Genomic DNA, 15,668 nt, shown 5'->3' with positions numbered 1-15,668 from the left:
AATAGCAGAAATATTCATGTGTAGCATGCCTTTCAAACATTTGATCAATGAATGAGAGAGAGAAGTGATCTTTCCTAGTGGTTGTGTTTAATTTTCTATAATCAACGCACATTCTCCAACATGTGACTGTTCTAGTTGGTATTAATTCATTTTTCTCATTTTTCACAACAGTCAATCCTCCCTTTTAGGAACCACATGAACTGGGCTCACCCATTTACTATCAGATATATGATATATTACCCCAACATCTAAAAGTTTCAGCACTTCTTTCCTAACCACTTCTTTCATATTAAGATTTAGTCTCCTCTGGTTTTCAATTGAAGTTGTATGGTTAGGTTCCATGAAAATTCTATGCATGCAAAAAGAAGGGTTTATACCTTTTATATCATTCAATGTGTATCCTATTACTTTCCTGTGCATTCTCATGACCCTTAGCAATTTTTTAGTTTCCAATTTATTTAATTTAGCATTAACAACAACTAGATAAGATGAATTAGGTCCAAGAAATTCATACCTGAGGGTGGAGGGGAGGCTTTTTAATTCAATTTTAGGTGTTTTCTCCTCCTCCCAATCTTCATATTTGGGCATTACCTTCAAGGTCTCATCTTGCGGGTTGTGGGGAAGTGTTGGACTTGCATTCAAAAATTCAATAATCTCAGCCACTTCCTCATCAACGTTTGAAGTGTCACCATCTACTATGCATCTCTCTAAGGGATCCTTAGATTGCACTCTAGCTGCTTCCTCTTTCACAACTTGATTCAGCATATCAACTCTCAAATATGAATCCTTAAGAGAAGGTTGTTTAATAGATTTAGCAATATCAAATACAACTTTTTCATCACATATGCTTAGGGAAAGTTTTCCATTATTTACATCAATTATAACATTAGGAGTAGCCAAAAAGGGTTTACCTAGTATGATTGGGATTTGATAGGAACATCCTCCAAAATGCCTATAGGGAATTTAACTAACCTACCCGCTAATTGAAGTGATATAGTAGTGGGTTTTAGTTCACCCACTTCTAATTTTTTGCACACGGATAAAGGCATGAGACTCACACTTGCCCCCAAGTCACATAAGGCATGATCAAANTGATATAGTAGTAGGTTTTAGTTCGTCCACTTCCAACTTTTTGCACACAGATAAGGGCATGAGACTCACACTTGCTCCTAAGTCACATAAGGCGTGATCAAAACTAGTATTTCCAATTAAACATGGGATAGAAAAACTACCAGGATCTTTTAATTTAGGAGGTAATTTATTTTGATTTAAAGCACTGCACTCTTCAGTTAAAGCGATTGTTTCATAATCCTCTAGTCTTCTTTTTTAGATAAAATATCCTTAAGAAATTTTGTGTATGCAGGCATCTCCTGCAGTGCCTCAGTGAAGGGTAAGCTGATATATAATTTCGTAAGAATATCCAAAATTTTCCCAAATTTCATTTCTAATTTTTCCTTTGCTAATCTTTGGGAAAAAGGAACTGGTGGTACATATGGTGGTAGAGCTAGATACTTAGACATTTTTTCAAAATTTTGCTCATCTTCAGGGGGTTGTGTCTCAATATGTTCCTCTTCCACTTGTGCATTTTTTCTAAATTGGGGAATATCACTTAGTTCCTTTTCACTCCTTAATTTGACAGCTTTACAATGTTCATTATTTGGATTTTTTTTTGCTGTCCTGGAAACATGCCTATTTGTCTATTATGATTACTAGCTTGTTGGGTAATTTGTGTTTCCAACATTTTACCATGGATGGACATGTTTTTTGTTTTATAATTCAAATCATTGAGCATGTTTGAAAAACTTTTATTAATCATGACTTGATCTTCATGAAATTTATTTTGGTTAGCAAGCAATTTTTTATGACCTTCCATTAATGTTTCAAGAGTAGGATCAATAGAAGAAGATTGTACCTGCGAAAACCTTGTTGGAGGTTTCCTGTTACCTGGTCCATCCTAATATTGATGATTCAAAGTGTTGTTGCTTCTCCAAGAAAGGTTGGGATTGTTCTACCTGTATGGTGGGTGGAATTGTTGTCCGTTCATCTCCTTGTAGTCATAGTAGTTGTATGATTCAGGTTGTTCATTAGTCAATGCTCCATGTTCAGGTTCAGTGAAGTGTTTGCATTCACACCACTCATGTCCTTTTGCTCCACACCACTCACATGTTGCAGTAGACCCAATAGCATTAACATGATACTTTTCTAGCTTTCCAAACCTTTGAGAAAGGTCCTGCAGCATGGAAATTACCTTCTCCATCTGATTGCATGAATATTGTGCACCAGTGTCTCTTCTTGGATGGTGTATCCTCTCATTCGCCCATTGGTGATGATTAGAAACCACATTCTCTATGATCTTTGAAGCATCATCAATTCCTTTGCACATAAAGGCACCACCTGCTGAAGAGTCCAATAGTTATTGTGATGGAAAGTCTAGCTCAATGTAGAAGTTCTGAACCAGCATCCAAGGTGGAATACCATGATGAGAGCAAACTTCAGTCAACTCATTTAATCTTTCCTAAGCTTGAGCAATTGACTCCTCATCTCTTTGACTAAAGTTCTGGATGAGGTGCCTATAGTGCACAGTTTTGGAAGGAGGAAAGTATTTTTTGAGAAAATCCTCATCCAAAGTTCGCCATGTTGCTTGAATTTCAGCATTTTGATTCCTTAGCCACGTCTTAGATCTGTCTCTTAGGGAATATGAAAACATGCGGAGACGGATAACATCTTCAGAAGCCCCATGAATCCTCACTATCTTAGATAATTTCAAGAACTGATCAATATGTGCATTAGGATCTTCATGAGCTCCACCTCAAAATTGGTTTTGCATCACCATTTGGATCAGAACAGATGGCAAAGAAAAGTTCTCTGCCTGAATAGCTGGGCGAATTATTTCAGGACGTGAACTACGAGCATTAGGGGCTGCATAGTCGCGAAGTGGTTTTCATCTCGTTCAGCCATTGTTTGTACCGCCTTTACACTCACAAATCATTGTTTTGCTTCTTTTCATGAACTTTAAGTTGTGAGGGTGAATTGCTCTTTCATATGTGTTATTGATGCGAACCTCCAGGGGTGGTTTGCTTTCTTTGCCGATCGTTCTTGCTTGAAACTTAATTGGACTCGCGGAATAGAATTTTTTTATTAATGTCAACGTTTTTGTGTATGAAAATTGGATGAAATGCATATGGAATAAGTGTATTGTATATAGGCACGATTTTGTATATATTTTTTTTGTATTTTTATTTTTGTGTTTGGATAAAAGAAAATGGATAAGAATGAAGGGTGGAGGCGCCACAAGCTGGATGCTTGATAAGCCTAAGGAATTTCGCCACAAGGAAAGGAACCTTGATAAGAAAAAGGGCCTTGGTTCAACCAAGAAACTAGGAGAAATCTCAACTAGCAATGGAAAATTATCCAACTAAAATCTGAAATTGTTTTATTCATAAGGCAATTCGGTTACATATAGGCCAAGCATTGATTCAACATGAATGAGTGAGTAAATTGCATTGATTTGCATTCAACTACCTTATTGATTCAAATAAAAAACGTGTGGAGCACTTTGATGAGGATTAATGCTCATGAAATTCTTTCCATATGAGGCTGTTCTTGGTTGGCTACTTTCCCTCTGTTTCTTCCTAATAGGAGAATTCGGTTGCTTGGGTGTTGTAGTTGCCTTGGCCGAATTCCCACATGTGTAAATCTCAATTTGGTAAGTTTTTAAAGCTTGCCATTATCTTCATGATTTGGAGAAGATTTGAATTCTGATTGCCTTGGCCTAAATCCCACATGTGCTAATCTTGAATAAGGAAAGTTTTTTCATGATTTGGAGATGATTTGAATTCTGATTGCCTTGGCCTAATTCCCACATGTGCTAATCTTGAATAAGGAAAGTTTTTGAATGGATTCCCTTGCATTTACACGCCATCCTCACATAAGGAAAGTTTTGGACCTCCTTGATGGCATTCCAATCTGATTTGTTTGGATTAGGAAACAAATTCCATGGTTTGATGATCCCTTGGTATTTGCCTTAGAAGATCCCCACGTGCTCTTCCAAAATAGGTAAGATTTCATGATGTCTTCATGACCTTTCAAAGGTGGATGCACGATTTTTTATGATGTTTCCACGTGCCATTCTAGTACATAATTCCTTGGCCACTATTGGACCATGTTACAAGGAAATAAATACATTCTCAACCCTCATATTACATGATTTTAATGAAGATTAATAAATACTTAGATAATAATTAAAATAAACCCTAAGACTAAAATAAATCCTAAGACTACCCATGAGAATAAAATCTCAATTTATTGAAAATAATAACTAAAAACTATTATAATTTCCTTCCAAGAATGTGGGCTCCAAGTGGCTTTCTTACTTGTAAGATTGTCCTCCATAATCATAGGTTGCCCCCCTGGTTTATATCATATCCTCTCTCGAGCTCCGACATGTGTACTCAATTGAAGTCGCGCCTACTCTCGTGGTACGATTATCAATCAAATCCTTTACTGGGATCTTTCTATCCAATCGCTTCGTAGCAACCCAAGGTGAATTCCAAAAACCCCCCGAGAATCCTAATACTACTATCATGAATTAGAATTCTAGTTTGAATAACTGAATGGTCGGATAGTTGGGTTCACCTCTCAGTCCTTCCCCAATGTATCTAAAAGGTGTAATTTGTTAGTCAGACAACTCACATGAATAAAACTCAGTTTAATGATTCAAATCATAAAACTCAATAAAATAGAAGTAAGAACAAGTATTTATTGAATATAAAAGGGCATAGCCCCAATCCTAGAAACAAAGGGAATTACTCACTCATGATGTAGAAGAGAATCTCAAATTCTAAATTTGAGAATTATAATGTAAAGAATGTGTCAAATCCTTGAGGGAGAACCATTATTTATCATAATTACAAAATATTGGGTTAAGGGCAACAAAACAAATCTAAAAAATAGGAATATAATATAACATATATGACTTCTTTTCGTCCTTCAATTGTTCTTCGCATAGCCTCAACACTGAATTCAATCTTCTTGCACCCAATCTCTACTCCTTTTTGCTTTAATCCATCCAAACTGCATAACATAGCTAAAAACATCCGCTCAACCCGAACAAAGAGAAATAAAAGCTAAAAACAATCATGAAGTCCTAATTATGTCCTAAAATGCAAGTTAAATACAATGCAAATGTACTATAATTTCACACTTATCACCACACAATGTAGCTCCTCTCTGAATATCTATGATTTGGCCATTTGAACTTATAGAATGAAGAAGGTAAGGAAAAATGGACCAAATGTTTCAGTTTCATATAAAGACCAATTTCTCCTTTTAGTTAACCAAAGTTTATCTAAGAAGTAATTAATCCATCTTGGGTTGCTATTTTAACAAGTGATGTTTACAATAAGAAGATATTCAACTCAAAAATTTAGTGTGGACTTATATCATTAAACCAATGTCCCATTGATACCGAAACTACTAACTATTTTGTACAAAATATCTTGTCTTGCATTTGAAATATAAGTTCATTAATAAAGTAACTAACTCAAAACCCGAGTAACTAATTACAGTTAACTTAACTAACTAGCTGATTAGTTGTAATAGATTATTCTATCACATAATATGAAATTTTATTTTAGTTATGATAAATTATTATCATAATATAAACGGCATAATTTTATACTCTGAGCTACATTGAGGTTGGGTAAGCAGGCCAGGAAATTGGAAAGTATGATAGAACATCTTTCAGAAATGATAATAGGCAGGCTTCGGCCCAAAACGAGAATATGCAACTCACCCTTTTCACAACACTTTGCATTATTTGATTTCCCCCCACTTGTCTATGTCCTGGAGTGTTATTAAAGGTAGATCATTTTTTTCTGACAGAAAGTGTCTTACTTTATGTGATTAATTAAAAAGAATATATTTATATTAAAAGATTAATAATTAAATACAATTACCGGTTTTATTGGTGAAAATTTAATAAAAGGTATTTTTTTTATAATAAAAAATTGAGGTCACACTCATGTGGTTACAATAAAAGACCCTGATCATTGAAACAAGTAACAACTTTATTTATTTCAGCCATAAAAGTTGGCAAGTATTTAATGTTGAATAACAAATTCAATTCAATTATATTTGGTCATTTTTAACACGTTATTGTCTTTTTCCTTTCCTATCTGCTTCCATTGAAATTTGAAAGCAATGCTGGCATAGTCAAACCCGACACCACGCAACACCTTTCCCAAATCCCAAACCCTAATCCCCAACTTCTTCAAAATCCTAATCCAATTTCCACTCAACCTTCTCAATTCCAGAAAAATTCCTAAATTTCACAACCAGATCATTCCATTGTTGTTAGGGTTTTCAATTTCATCTTCTTATGACGATCCTACGGTTCAGTTTCATAAGAAAGACAAAGGAACAACAGCCATATGTGAATCATGATCTCAACCCTGTGTTATTGGTGCCTGGGATTGGTGGTTCTATGTTGAATGCTGTAGATGATCAAAACGGCACCGAAGAACGCGTTTGGGTTCGTTTCCTCTCAGCTGAGTATAAGTTGAAAACCAAGCTTTGGTCACGTTATGATCCTTCTACTGGTAAACCAACCTTGTTTTTATTTGTTTATATATTTTAGATTTATGGTTGATCACAAAATTAAGAGAAAAAAGTTTATAATTTAAGGTAGTGTAAGTTAAAATTATGCTATTTGTTTAGTTATTATATATTTTTTTATATACCTCATGTATGTTTGGTTTTGATTAAATTTGTCGGGAAAAATCAATTCCCCATTTCAGTAACCTTGTTGGTAAGATTTTGATGATAAACTGTTTTGAACAATAATAAGCTAATACAAATATTATCGGATAAAAGAAACTTTATGAATATTATGATTATGTTACTATTTTTATCATTTTTTTAATTTTATTTTTTATGTTTTACATGAAAAAATGCAAATTGCATTTGAAAAAAAAAACCTCCCCGGCTGCCTGGTAAGGTTGTGATAATTACCCTCCCTATACCCTACAAAGGGAGCCTTTTGCATTGTGTCGCTTGTTTTTTACTTTAATTTTTGTAAAAAAATAATGATGAATGATTGTTATGAGACAGTGAAGAAAATTTATGATTGTAGGATTGTTATGTGATTAAGGACCGTGCTTTGTCCTACCATATCTGCTTAGTGTATTTATTTCTTTATATAACCATTGAGTTGGTGTTTACACTTAAGAGTTTGTGATGAGAGACTGTGAATATGGAAAGATTAACATCTTTATTACTTTTTTCTGAACCTAGGGAAAACTGAATCTTTGGATCCAAATACAAGAATTACCGTTCCCGAAGATCGGAATGGGCTCTATGCACTTGATATTTTGGACCCTGACTTGGTATGCTTGTTTTAAACTGATTTGTGTGTACTGCAGTTTACATGGTTAAAAAATTGGATCTCAAACCCTATATAAATTTTGTGGTGCAGTTAATTGGATATGAGTCTGTGTATTACTTCCATGACCTGATCATTCAAATGCTTAAATGGGGGTATCAAGAAGGAAAGACACTTTTTGGCTTTGGGTATGATTTTCGCCAAAGCAACAGGTAACTAATTAGTTTTAATTTTTTGCCGAACTTGAAAAAGACTGGAAATCATTTTCTTCTCTTCTCAACCCAAAATAATGGAATTTTAAAAACTTTAAACTCTCCACTCTTGAAATCTGTACGTTTAATGAGATTATTTTATTTTATCTTTCCGAGTCAGAATATAAGCTTTCTCATTTAAATAATGAAATTGATTCTCCATAGTATTTTTACTGACTATTTGTATAATTCATGATTTTTTACAAAAGGATTTTAAATGGCCATCATCTGGCAAACTAGCATAGCCTGAAGTGGACTGTAATTCTGCAAATTGTTAATCTAAATTGCTATCTTTCTATCGTATGTGTTGGGTATTAGTTTCCTGGTGGTATGGTTTCTCACAGTTCTGAGGATAATGTATATACCAAATACTTGCTCATAATCAAAATGATAGTGATTTCTGTAACAATTGTGTATTTATTTTCATTCAGGTTACAGGAAACAATGGATCGGTTGGCTGCAAAGTTAGAATCAGTGTATAATGCTGCTGGAGGGAAAAAGATAGACATTATAAGTCATTCTATGGGCGGTCTTTTGGTGAAATGTTTCATGGGCCTGCATAGTGATGTAACATATCCATTAACCTTCTCAAATCAGTTTAATTTTGTTTTGAAGCTTCCTATAACCTTTTCATTTCTATCTGTCAATTTATATCTTGGAGTTTATTTACTGCTAAAAGGTAAAGTCTACAATTATGTTCTCTTTTCACCGTGCAGATTTTTGAGAAATATGTTAAGAATTGGATTGCGATTTGTGCGCCATTCCAGGGCAAGTAATTCTATTCTATATTTTCTTAGAAGTCCAGAAGTATAAATTAAAGAAATTGGATGGAAATGCTTCGTCTAGTATTTCATTAAAATTGTTAATCCTGGGCTCTTAGAAATTTATTTTCCTTGTCAAATATATTTGAAGAACGCAATTTCATCTTTTCTTTATCGCCTAAAATTTAAATAATTGATGCACAACTGATGTGCATAAAGGAATGATTTTCTAATATCAATAACAGTTAAGAAGGAAAAGAGATGTCGGTTATCATGTTGTGTATGCCATGGTGGCATGGTGAAAGAGATTAAGCAGAAAATAAATGTTGAAAGTTATTAGATCAGTCATCTCACTGTCATGTCACTTGTTTTTACCTTAAAAATGTTTAACTTTTAAACTTATTAACAACAATATATAATTTGATATCATCTATATAAACTTATTAAAAATGTTTTGGTTGCCTTCAATATTGCTTTTTATATCATCTGTATTGTTTCATATAGTCAGAGGTTTTTTTAAATATTTTCCCATTGCAAGTTCATCATATTGAAGTTATAAATTGGTCTGCAGGTGCACCTGGAATGGTCAATTCTACCCTTTTAAATGGCATGTCGTTTGTGGAAGGATGGGAGCAGAACTTTTTCATTTCCAAATGGAGCATGCACCAGTTGGTACAGATCAATTATTTGTCTTTTGGATTTGTGTTTTGAGTTCACTTATTACTACAACTCCTATTATGGAGACTTCTCTGAGCCCCCCCCCCTGTTTTTAAATGTATATTATATCATCACCATCATCTTTATTATTATTGTTAATGCTATGCTATTTGTCTGTTCTATACAGAAATTTGAGGGAGCTGAGTTCTTACATTTGTGTGCTTTGTAACAATGTAAAAGTGTATTTATTTTACTGTCTTTGCGATTTACCCTTACTTTATGGTGCTGGTAACAGACTTTAGTGTGGAATAGAATCCTAGATTACGTGTATATTAATCAGTATGAAGAAACCGGAAAATATGAATGACATCGTCCTTAAACCAACAAAGACCCAAATGCTTGAAGAGCCATGTTAGTCATCACAATTCACAATCATGAAGTATGCAGTGACTACAGTAGACAAACATATGAAACATAATTTTGGCTGCTATTATTCATGGTTTTGTACAAGTTATTTGATTATTTGGTTGCACTTTCATGCATGATCATTTGATATTGTTGACTACATTATTTGGATTTTCCAGCGTATTATGGTTGGGTGATGTATTGACTGTATTCTCTGTTGCATTACTTAAGCATAATCTTGCATGTGGATATTTTTTTATACATGCATTTTGTGATTCAGTTTCTTTTTTTTTGGTATTTGAATAGACATTGTAGAATTGTTTATTGAAGCTTGTTACAATGTTACAGCTGATTGAATGTCCATCATTATATGAACTGATGGGCTCTCCCAATTTTAATTGGCAACACATTCCTCTTCTGGAATTGTGGCATGAGAAACATGATTCTGATGGCAAATCTCATATAATTCTGGAGTCATATCCACCAGGTGATAGCATTGAGATTTTGAAGGAAGCTCTTGCAAATAACACAGTGAGTTACCAGCACTACCTTGGTCGGCATGCAGCTTAGTTAAACTTTTTTAAAATTGAGTATCTTCAATGTTACCATGAAAATGAATTTGATAATTTAAATCCGGTGTTTGGAGTATTTAACAATTAAATTCTAGAAAGTGAGAAACAATGCATAATTTGAAAAATAAACAACCGTGTATTTAATATATGGAAGCTTTGCCTTTTCCATACAGAGTTGAACTTGGAACTTCACTCGATGTGATCACTTCTGAAGTTTAAGGAAATCTTACTTTTTTTCTTATCCTTTTTTTTCATGCACTTTAAAAATACATCAATACATTTGAGAACTACAAGTGCTGCTGTTTATTTAAGTTTTATTATCTAGGATGTTTACTGGTACAGAGCTTAATCAGATTGGTATGGATCATAACTATCTGCAATATCCAGGTTAATTATGATGGTAAGGATTTGCCGCTGCCCTTCAACTTGGAGATCATGAAATGGGCAAATAAAACATGGGAGATTCTGTCTTCTGCCAAACTTCCTTCGGAAGTTAAATTTTACAATATTTATGGGACCAGTCTTGGGACAGCTCACAGTGTTTGGTAATGCCTTAACCAATTCTGTATCTTTGCTTAATGCCATGGTTACCTCCGATATGGATTTTATCAAATGTATTAAGAATGGTCTAGTGCATGTAGGTATAAATAGTTCTTTTGAAACCATGTGACCCTCACTTTACATAACTACTATTCTGCAGCTATGGAAATGAGGGCAAGCCTGTCCCAGATCTGCAACAGCTACATAGTCTCCAGGTCATTACATTTGTAATTTTACCAAATGTATAATTTTTGTTGCATGTGCAAAGAACATATGCTTTAGTGCATGTAATATTAATTCTCCTAATTTACAATACAACTTTTATCTATATTTCTATACTTCTATTTATGAGAAATGTTACATTTGTGTTTTTGTCTGTCCTTATTTATTCTAGTATTTGCTGAACAAATTAATTAAAAATGTGTTTAGAAATGTTAATAGATTCCAAAACAACTTTTTTGAAGCCAGGCATTGGTTTGTTATTTTTCCGTCAGTTGGCATGCCTAACTTTTTTATTATGTATCTTAAATATGCAGGCCAAATGCATATATGTTGATGGTGATGGAACAGTTCCAATAGAGTCAGCAAAGGTTTGCTAACTTTCTTGTGCATAACCTTTATGTAAATTGATGATTTGTAAAGTCACTTTCAGATGTACAATTTTATACTACTTTTAGTTCAATTAGCTCTACTGCTATGTGATTTTATGGGCGACTGAAAGGAAGTTCGGAGTACAGGTTGATTAAACCTTTTATTATCTATTGGATAAATTTCAGAAAACCTTGTTCAATTTACTCGAGTTTCAATTGGCACAATTTATCCCCATAAAATTTTCATAGATGCCCATAAACTTTTTTATTTGCACAATTTACCCCCATAAAATATACATTTAGTAAGATTACGAGAGTGAATTGCACAAATCAGAAGTTTGGGGTTGAATTGCACATAAAGTACAGTTGAAGGGTACTTTTTTAAATTTGCGCTACATATGTCCAACTTAAACTTGTAACTAGGATATCGCAATGTAATAGGTGGTCATGTCAGTTGAAGGTCTGACATACTATGGGACGCTCAACAATTATTATAGTCTATTGTGGAACTTGTACTGTCATTTTATAATTTGATATGGATGTCTCAGTTTAGTTCCTAACATGACCTTGTTATTTTTGAGAGACACACCACCCTGCACAATCTGTCTCTTTTTGTCATATTTGGATCTAAAATGAGAGGATCCAATTCCTTGTTAATCCTATTCTGCATCATTGTACCTCTGCAATTCTTTCTTCTCAGATGTCCTTGATTAAACCTATCATCATATAATATTGCCTTGGGTTTAAGCTGCTCTGTCTTAATTAAAATGCAGGCTGATGGGCTCAATGCAGAGGCAAGGGTCGGAATCCCTGGTGAACATCGTGGTATCCTTTGTGAACCTCATTTATTCCGTATTCTCAAGCACTGGCTGAAGGCTGGAGATCCAGATCCTTATTACAATCCCCTCAATGATTATGTGGTTTTACCCACTGCTTTTGAAATGGAGAGTTTCAAAGAGAAGGGTCTGGAAGTAGCATCCCTTAAAGAAGAGTGGGAAATTATTTCCAAAGACCAAGATGGCCAAAGCAATAATACTGCTGGTATAACGTCCTTGAGCTCCATGTCGGTTTCGCATGGAGCAGCCGATCAATCTTATTCTGAGGCTCATGCTACCGTCATTGTTCACCCTGGCAAAGATGGTAAACACCATGTTCAACTGAATGCTTTAGCTGTTTCAGTTGATGCCTCATGAATCAGTTTCTGATGAAATATGAGGGAACACTTTCTGCAAGCTTTGTGGTTGACATCTCTTGTATATAGAAGGACATTTCCACTATGATGTTGCCATATTCCTTCATGTACAAATGTATGATATGAAATATGAATGTCTACGCACGTATCAAGTTATGAAAATGAATAATATCTGACATTTCTATCTAATAAGTTCAGTATTTATTCGTCTGCACTGTTATGTTAATACTTAATACCTTCTAAGTCTTTTAGATACGTATTCATTGTTTCCTCGTTTTTAGTTTATTCTTGGAGAATTCAACTTACAAAAAAAAAGTAAAGAAAATTCTAGAAAATTATACAAATCCAAGCATACATTATGCAGGGTCAGAATTGTAGAACATCATGTAGTCTGATCATAATAGCAGGAAGATTGTGACACAACTAAAGGTAGTTCAGGTTAATAATGTGTAGCCAAACAAATAAACCCCACTTTCACATGCTAAACTTTTTGGGAAGTAAAATAACTAAAGAGTGGTTTAGTATACGAGGTTCCTTAATGAGGTTTGAGTATAGACTTACTTTCAGAGATTCTATTTCAAGTGAACAAATAAGAGTTAATATGATTTAATTTTTGACATGTCTTTTCAACAACAGCATGTTAAGGCCCGTAGTTCAATTTAACTAGTGATGAGGAACCTCATTGTCATAAGAAAACAAAAAAAATACAGCATGCTATTAAAGTCTACCTATACTTTTCCCCAATGACTACAATGTATATACTTAAATATGTTATAACATTATAATTATAATTTAGGTGCTTTTACATTCGCTCTTATACTGAACTGTATAACTCTTATTCTTCATTTTGATACTACTTTTGACTTGAACCTTGCACGCTTGCTTTATGCCCATACATGCAAATAAGATTTCTCAGTACACATCACAGAGACAATTCTTATTATCTATAAACTAATACTACTCATGCACACTTACACACTGCATGCAAGATGTGAGAGAAGCATTGTTTTAGTCTATGTCTTAGTTCTTTGGTTTTATGGTAACACCTTCAATGACAAGCCCTTGCTTCCACATACCACCTTCATATTCATACAAAGAGAATTCCATCTCACCGCCATTATCTCCTGCAGATGCAACAAACTCACCAACCGGAATCTCTATCTTGCGCATCCTTAACTTGTCGATTAATTTTTCCTTGTGTTCTTGTTTCTTTCCTCCTGGAAGAACAAGCCTAACATTTACTGGTACCTCCCACCCTTGAGCTGGATCTTTCAACATTACAACAAATGACACTTCATATAGGATTCCAGGTGAAAGCTTTCTTGTATCAAATTTTCCATGCACTTCTAGCCAGCAAACTCTTTTCAGTTCTGCAACCTCTGTCATGGTGCCACTGTAAAATCATAGCTTGCGCAAATTAGAACTAGAATTATCGTCTAAGACGAATGTGCTTAACTGAGTTATAAGATTTTGTTTAACTAGACATAAGTTATGAAGGCAAAGTTTAACATCATAATTACCTCCTCCGTGTCTTTCACATGGGATCTAATCTGGTGAACAATTTTCCTCAAGTTTAGTTCGAACTTATGTGCATGCAGTTAGTGTAGTGGAATTAAATTGAATAGAGAAAAAATTAGCAATGTCAAAGAGCTAATTACTGTATTCATCGTTCACATGGATCGTCACAAATGTTAATATGGAGTCTTTTATGTTATGGATTCTATTTCTAGTCCTATTCATAATACATTTTCCCTTTAGCAGGATTGCAGAGAAATATCTCCAAGTGACAGAAAATATTTTGCATTCTTAACATATATATATGCACACCTTGCTTCTTTCTGAGGTAACCATTTCCAATAATTTTGATTTTCTGCCCAAGTGATTGAAAGTGCTTTTGCATACAACATGAAGCAGTTGGCATTAGACTTCTTGTCTAACCAGTATTTCTGCAAATAATCATTACAAAATAGAGCATAAGAAAATTTGTTCAAACAATGAACTCCATGTGCCAAATTGGTTCAACCATTGATTGCAAGGTAACCATATGAGGGTATTTATTGTCTACTGCATTTCTTGTCTTGTGTATTTATTCTGCCCTGGGATGAAGTCAAGTCAAATGGGGTTGAAGAGTTGTTTAGGAGATCTGAATTATGAAAATTACCAAGCAAAAATGACCTTTACACTATAACCACTTCCGAAAATGAGTGGCTATTGCGTCTGGAACAAGATTAGATGATCTTAATGAGTGGATATAAATTAAATTCTGTATGAAAAGTAAGGCAAGGTTTAATTTTTTAGAGCTTGTTTTGTATTATGTTGTTTTCCTTCATTATAGTCTCAATAATCTTATGACTAATAGCTTACAGATCATTTATAAATCAAATATTTATAATGTAAGCTTGTTATTCAGATTCAACTCAATTTATATCTATTCATTCTTAATAAGTGTGATCACCTATGGATATGGAGAAGGAAATCCTTAAACTTATTGAACTTACCTTAGTTTTACGGTCTAAGAAGACCCCAGCATATAGTTGATCACACAGCTTATCCCTGGAAGATTTATCAACTGGTGAGTCAGCATCCTTCAATATTTCTTCATAGTTGTGTGGAAAACTTGCTTCTTTCACAGGTTTCACTGGTGTCGAGGATTGACTTCCACTTGGTTTTACAACTTCCCTTGTGTTGTTCGCATAAGGTTTTACCTCGCGTTGAGGTGAAACTATCCATCCTCCCCTGCTGCTTTGTTCATTTGACAGTGGTTGTAGCTGTGGCTGAGGCTGTTTTTGCTGTGACTTTTGTCGTTGCTGCTGTTGCTGTTGCGGCTGCAACTGTTGCTGTTGCGGCTGCAATTGTTGCTGTTGCTGTGGTTGTAATAGTTGTTGTTGTTGTTGCTGCTGCTGAGAAGCCTCAGGTTGTGAAAACTCAGCCCCCATTTCTCTTCCTGTGCACTAAGTTTATAGTGATCTAACTTATGAACAAAATTCCTTTTATAGCTCAACTAAGTTCATAGCCATTATTGTTACAATTTCTTTTAATAATGTATATTCCAAAAGATATCAGATGCTTTTATTTGTATAGCAAAAGTGCAGCCGAATACAACAATGGCTAAGCAATCAATCTCATTATAAAATAGATAGAAAGGGGATGTAGAAAACAATTTCAGAATATGTTACTTTATTAACATTGTAATTTGGGCATCACTTGCTCTATTAACTACTATAATTTGGGCATCATTTTTAGCCCGTAAGAGTCTGTTTACGAGTTGGTTTTTGAAGAGTAATGTGATAACGGAAAAGGCTTGGAAAACATAACATAT

General features: G+C 34.3%; 2 protein-coding genes across 2 annotated transcripts; one reads left to right on the top strand and one right to left on the bottom strand.

Moving 5' to 3' along the window:
• On the top strand, positions 6,147-12,561 carry LOC109332936 (lecithin-cholesterol acyltransferase-like 4). Its single transcript, XM_019568106.1, has 11 exons — positions 6,147-6,599; positions 7,294-7,385; positions 7,475-7,593; positions 8,064-8,199; positions 8,349-8,400; positions 8,965-9,065; positions 9,804-9,986; positions 10,415-10,572; positions 10,728-10,782; positions 11,104-11,157; positions 11,931-12,561. Exons 1-11 carry the CDS (start codon positions 6,380-6,382, stop codon positions 12,348-12,350), a joined length of 1,590 nt encoding a protein of 529 aa, XP_019423651.1. The 5' UTR covers positions 6,147-6,379; the 3' UTR covers positions 12,351-12,561.
• LOC109332937 (lectin-like) lies at positions 13,167-15,431 on the bottom strand. The gene is made up of 3 exons (XM_019568107.1): positions 14,848-15,431; positions 14,177-14,295; positions 13,167-13,742 (listed from the first exon to the last, which is right to left on the bottom strand). The coding sequence occupies exons 1-3, from the start codon at positions 15,283-15,285 to the stop codon at positions 13,370-13,372; spliced, it is 930 nt and encodes a 309-aa protein (XP_019423652.1). The 5' UTR covers positions 15,286-15,431; the 3' UTR covers positions 13,167-13,369.

Source organism: Lupinus angustifolius, chromosome LG18 (genome assembly GCF_001865875.1).
Source record: "Lupinus angustifolius cultivar Tanjil chromosome LG18, LupAngTanjil_v1.0, whole genome shotgun sequence".
NCBI lineage: Eukaryota > Viridiplantae > Streptophyta > Magnoliopsida > Fabales > Fabaceae > Lupinus > Lupinus angustifolius.
This window is presented reverse-complemented; position numbering and strand designations above follow the sequence as displayed.

Bases quoted from the DNA above. Each gene is read 5' to 3' on its own strand.
- LOC109332936 (XM_019568106.1), top strand. From the start codon at position 6,380: ATGACGATCCTACGGTTCAGTTTCATAAGAAAGACAAAGGAACAACAG. The intron at 7,386-7,474 runs GTATGCTTGTTT...TTTGTGGTGCAG, and splicing joins ATATTTTGGACCCTGACTTG to TTAATTGGATATGAGTCTGT. The intron at 11,158-11,930 runs GTTTGCTAACTT...ATTAAAATGCAG, and splicing joins TTCCAATAGAGTCAGCAAAG to GCTGATGGGCTCAATGCAGA.
- LOC109332937 (XM_019568107.1), bottom strand. From the start codon at position 15,285: ATGGGGGCTGAGTTTTCACAACCTGAGGCTTCTCAGCAGCAGCAACAA. The intron at 14,296-14,847 runs GTAAGTTCAATA...GATTATTTGCAG, and splicing joins TCTTAGACCGTAAAACTAAG to AAATACTGGTTAGACAAGAA. The intron at 13,743-14,176 runs GTGTGCATATAT...ATGATTTTACAG, and splicing joins TTACCTCAGAAAGAAGCAAG to TGGCACCATGACAGAGGTTG.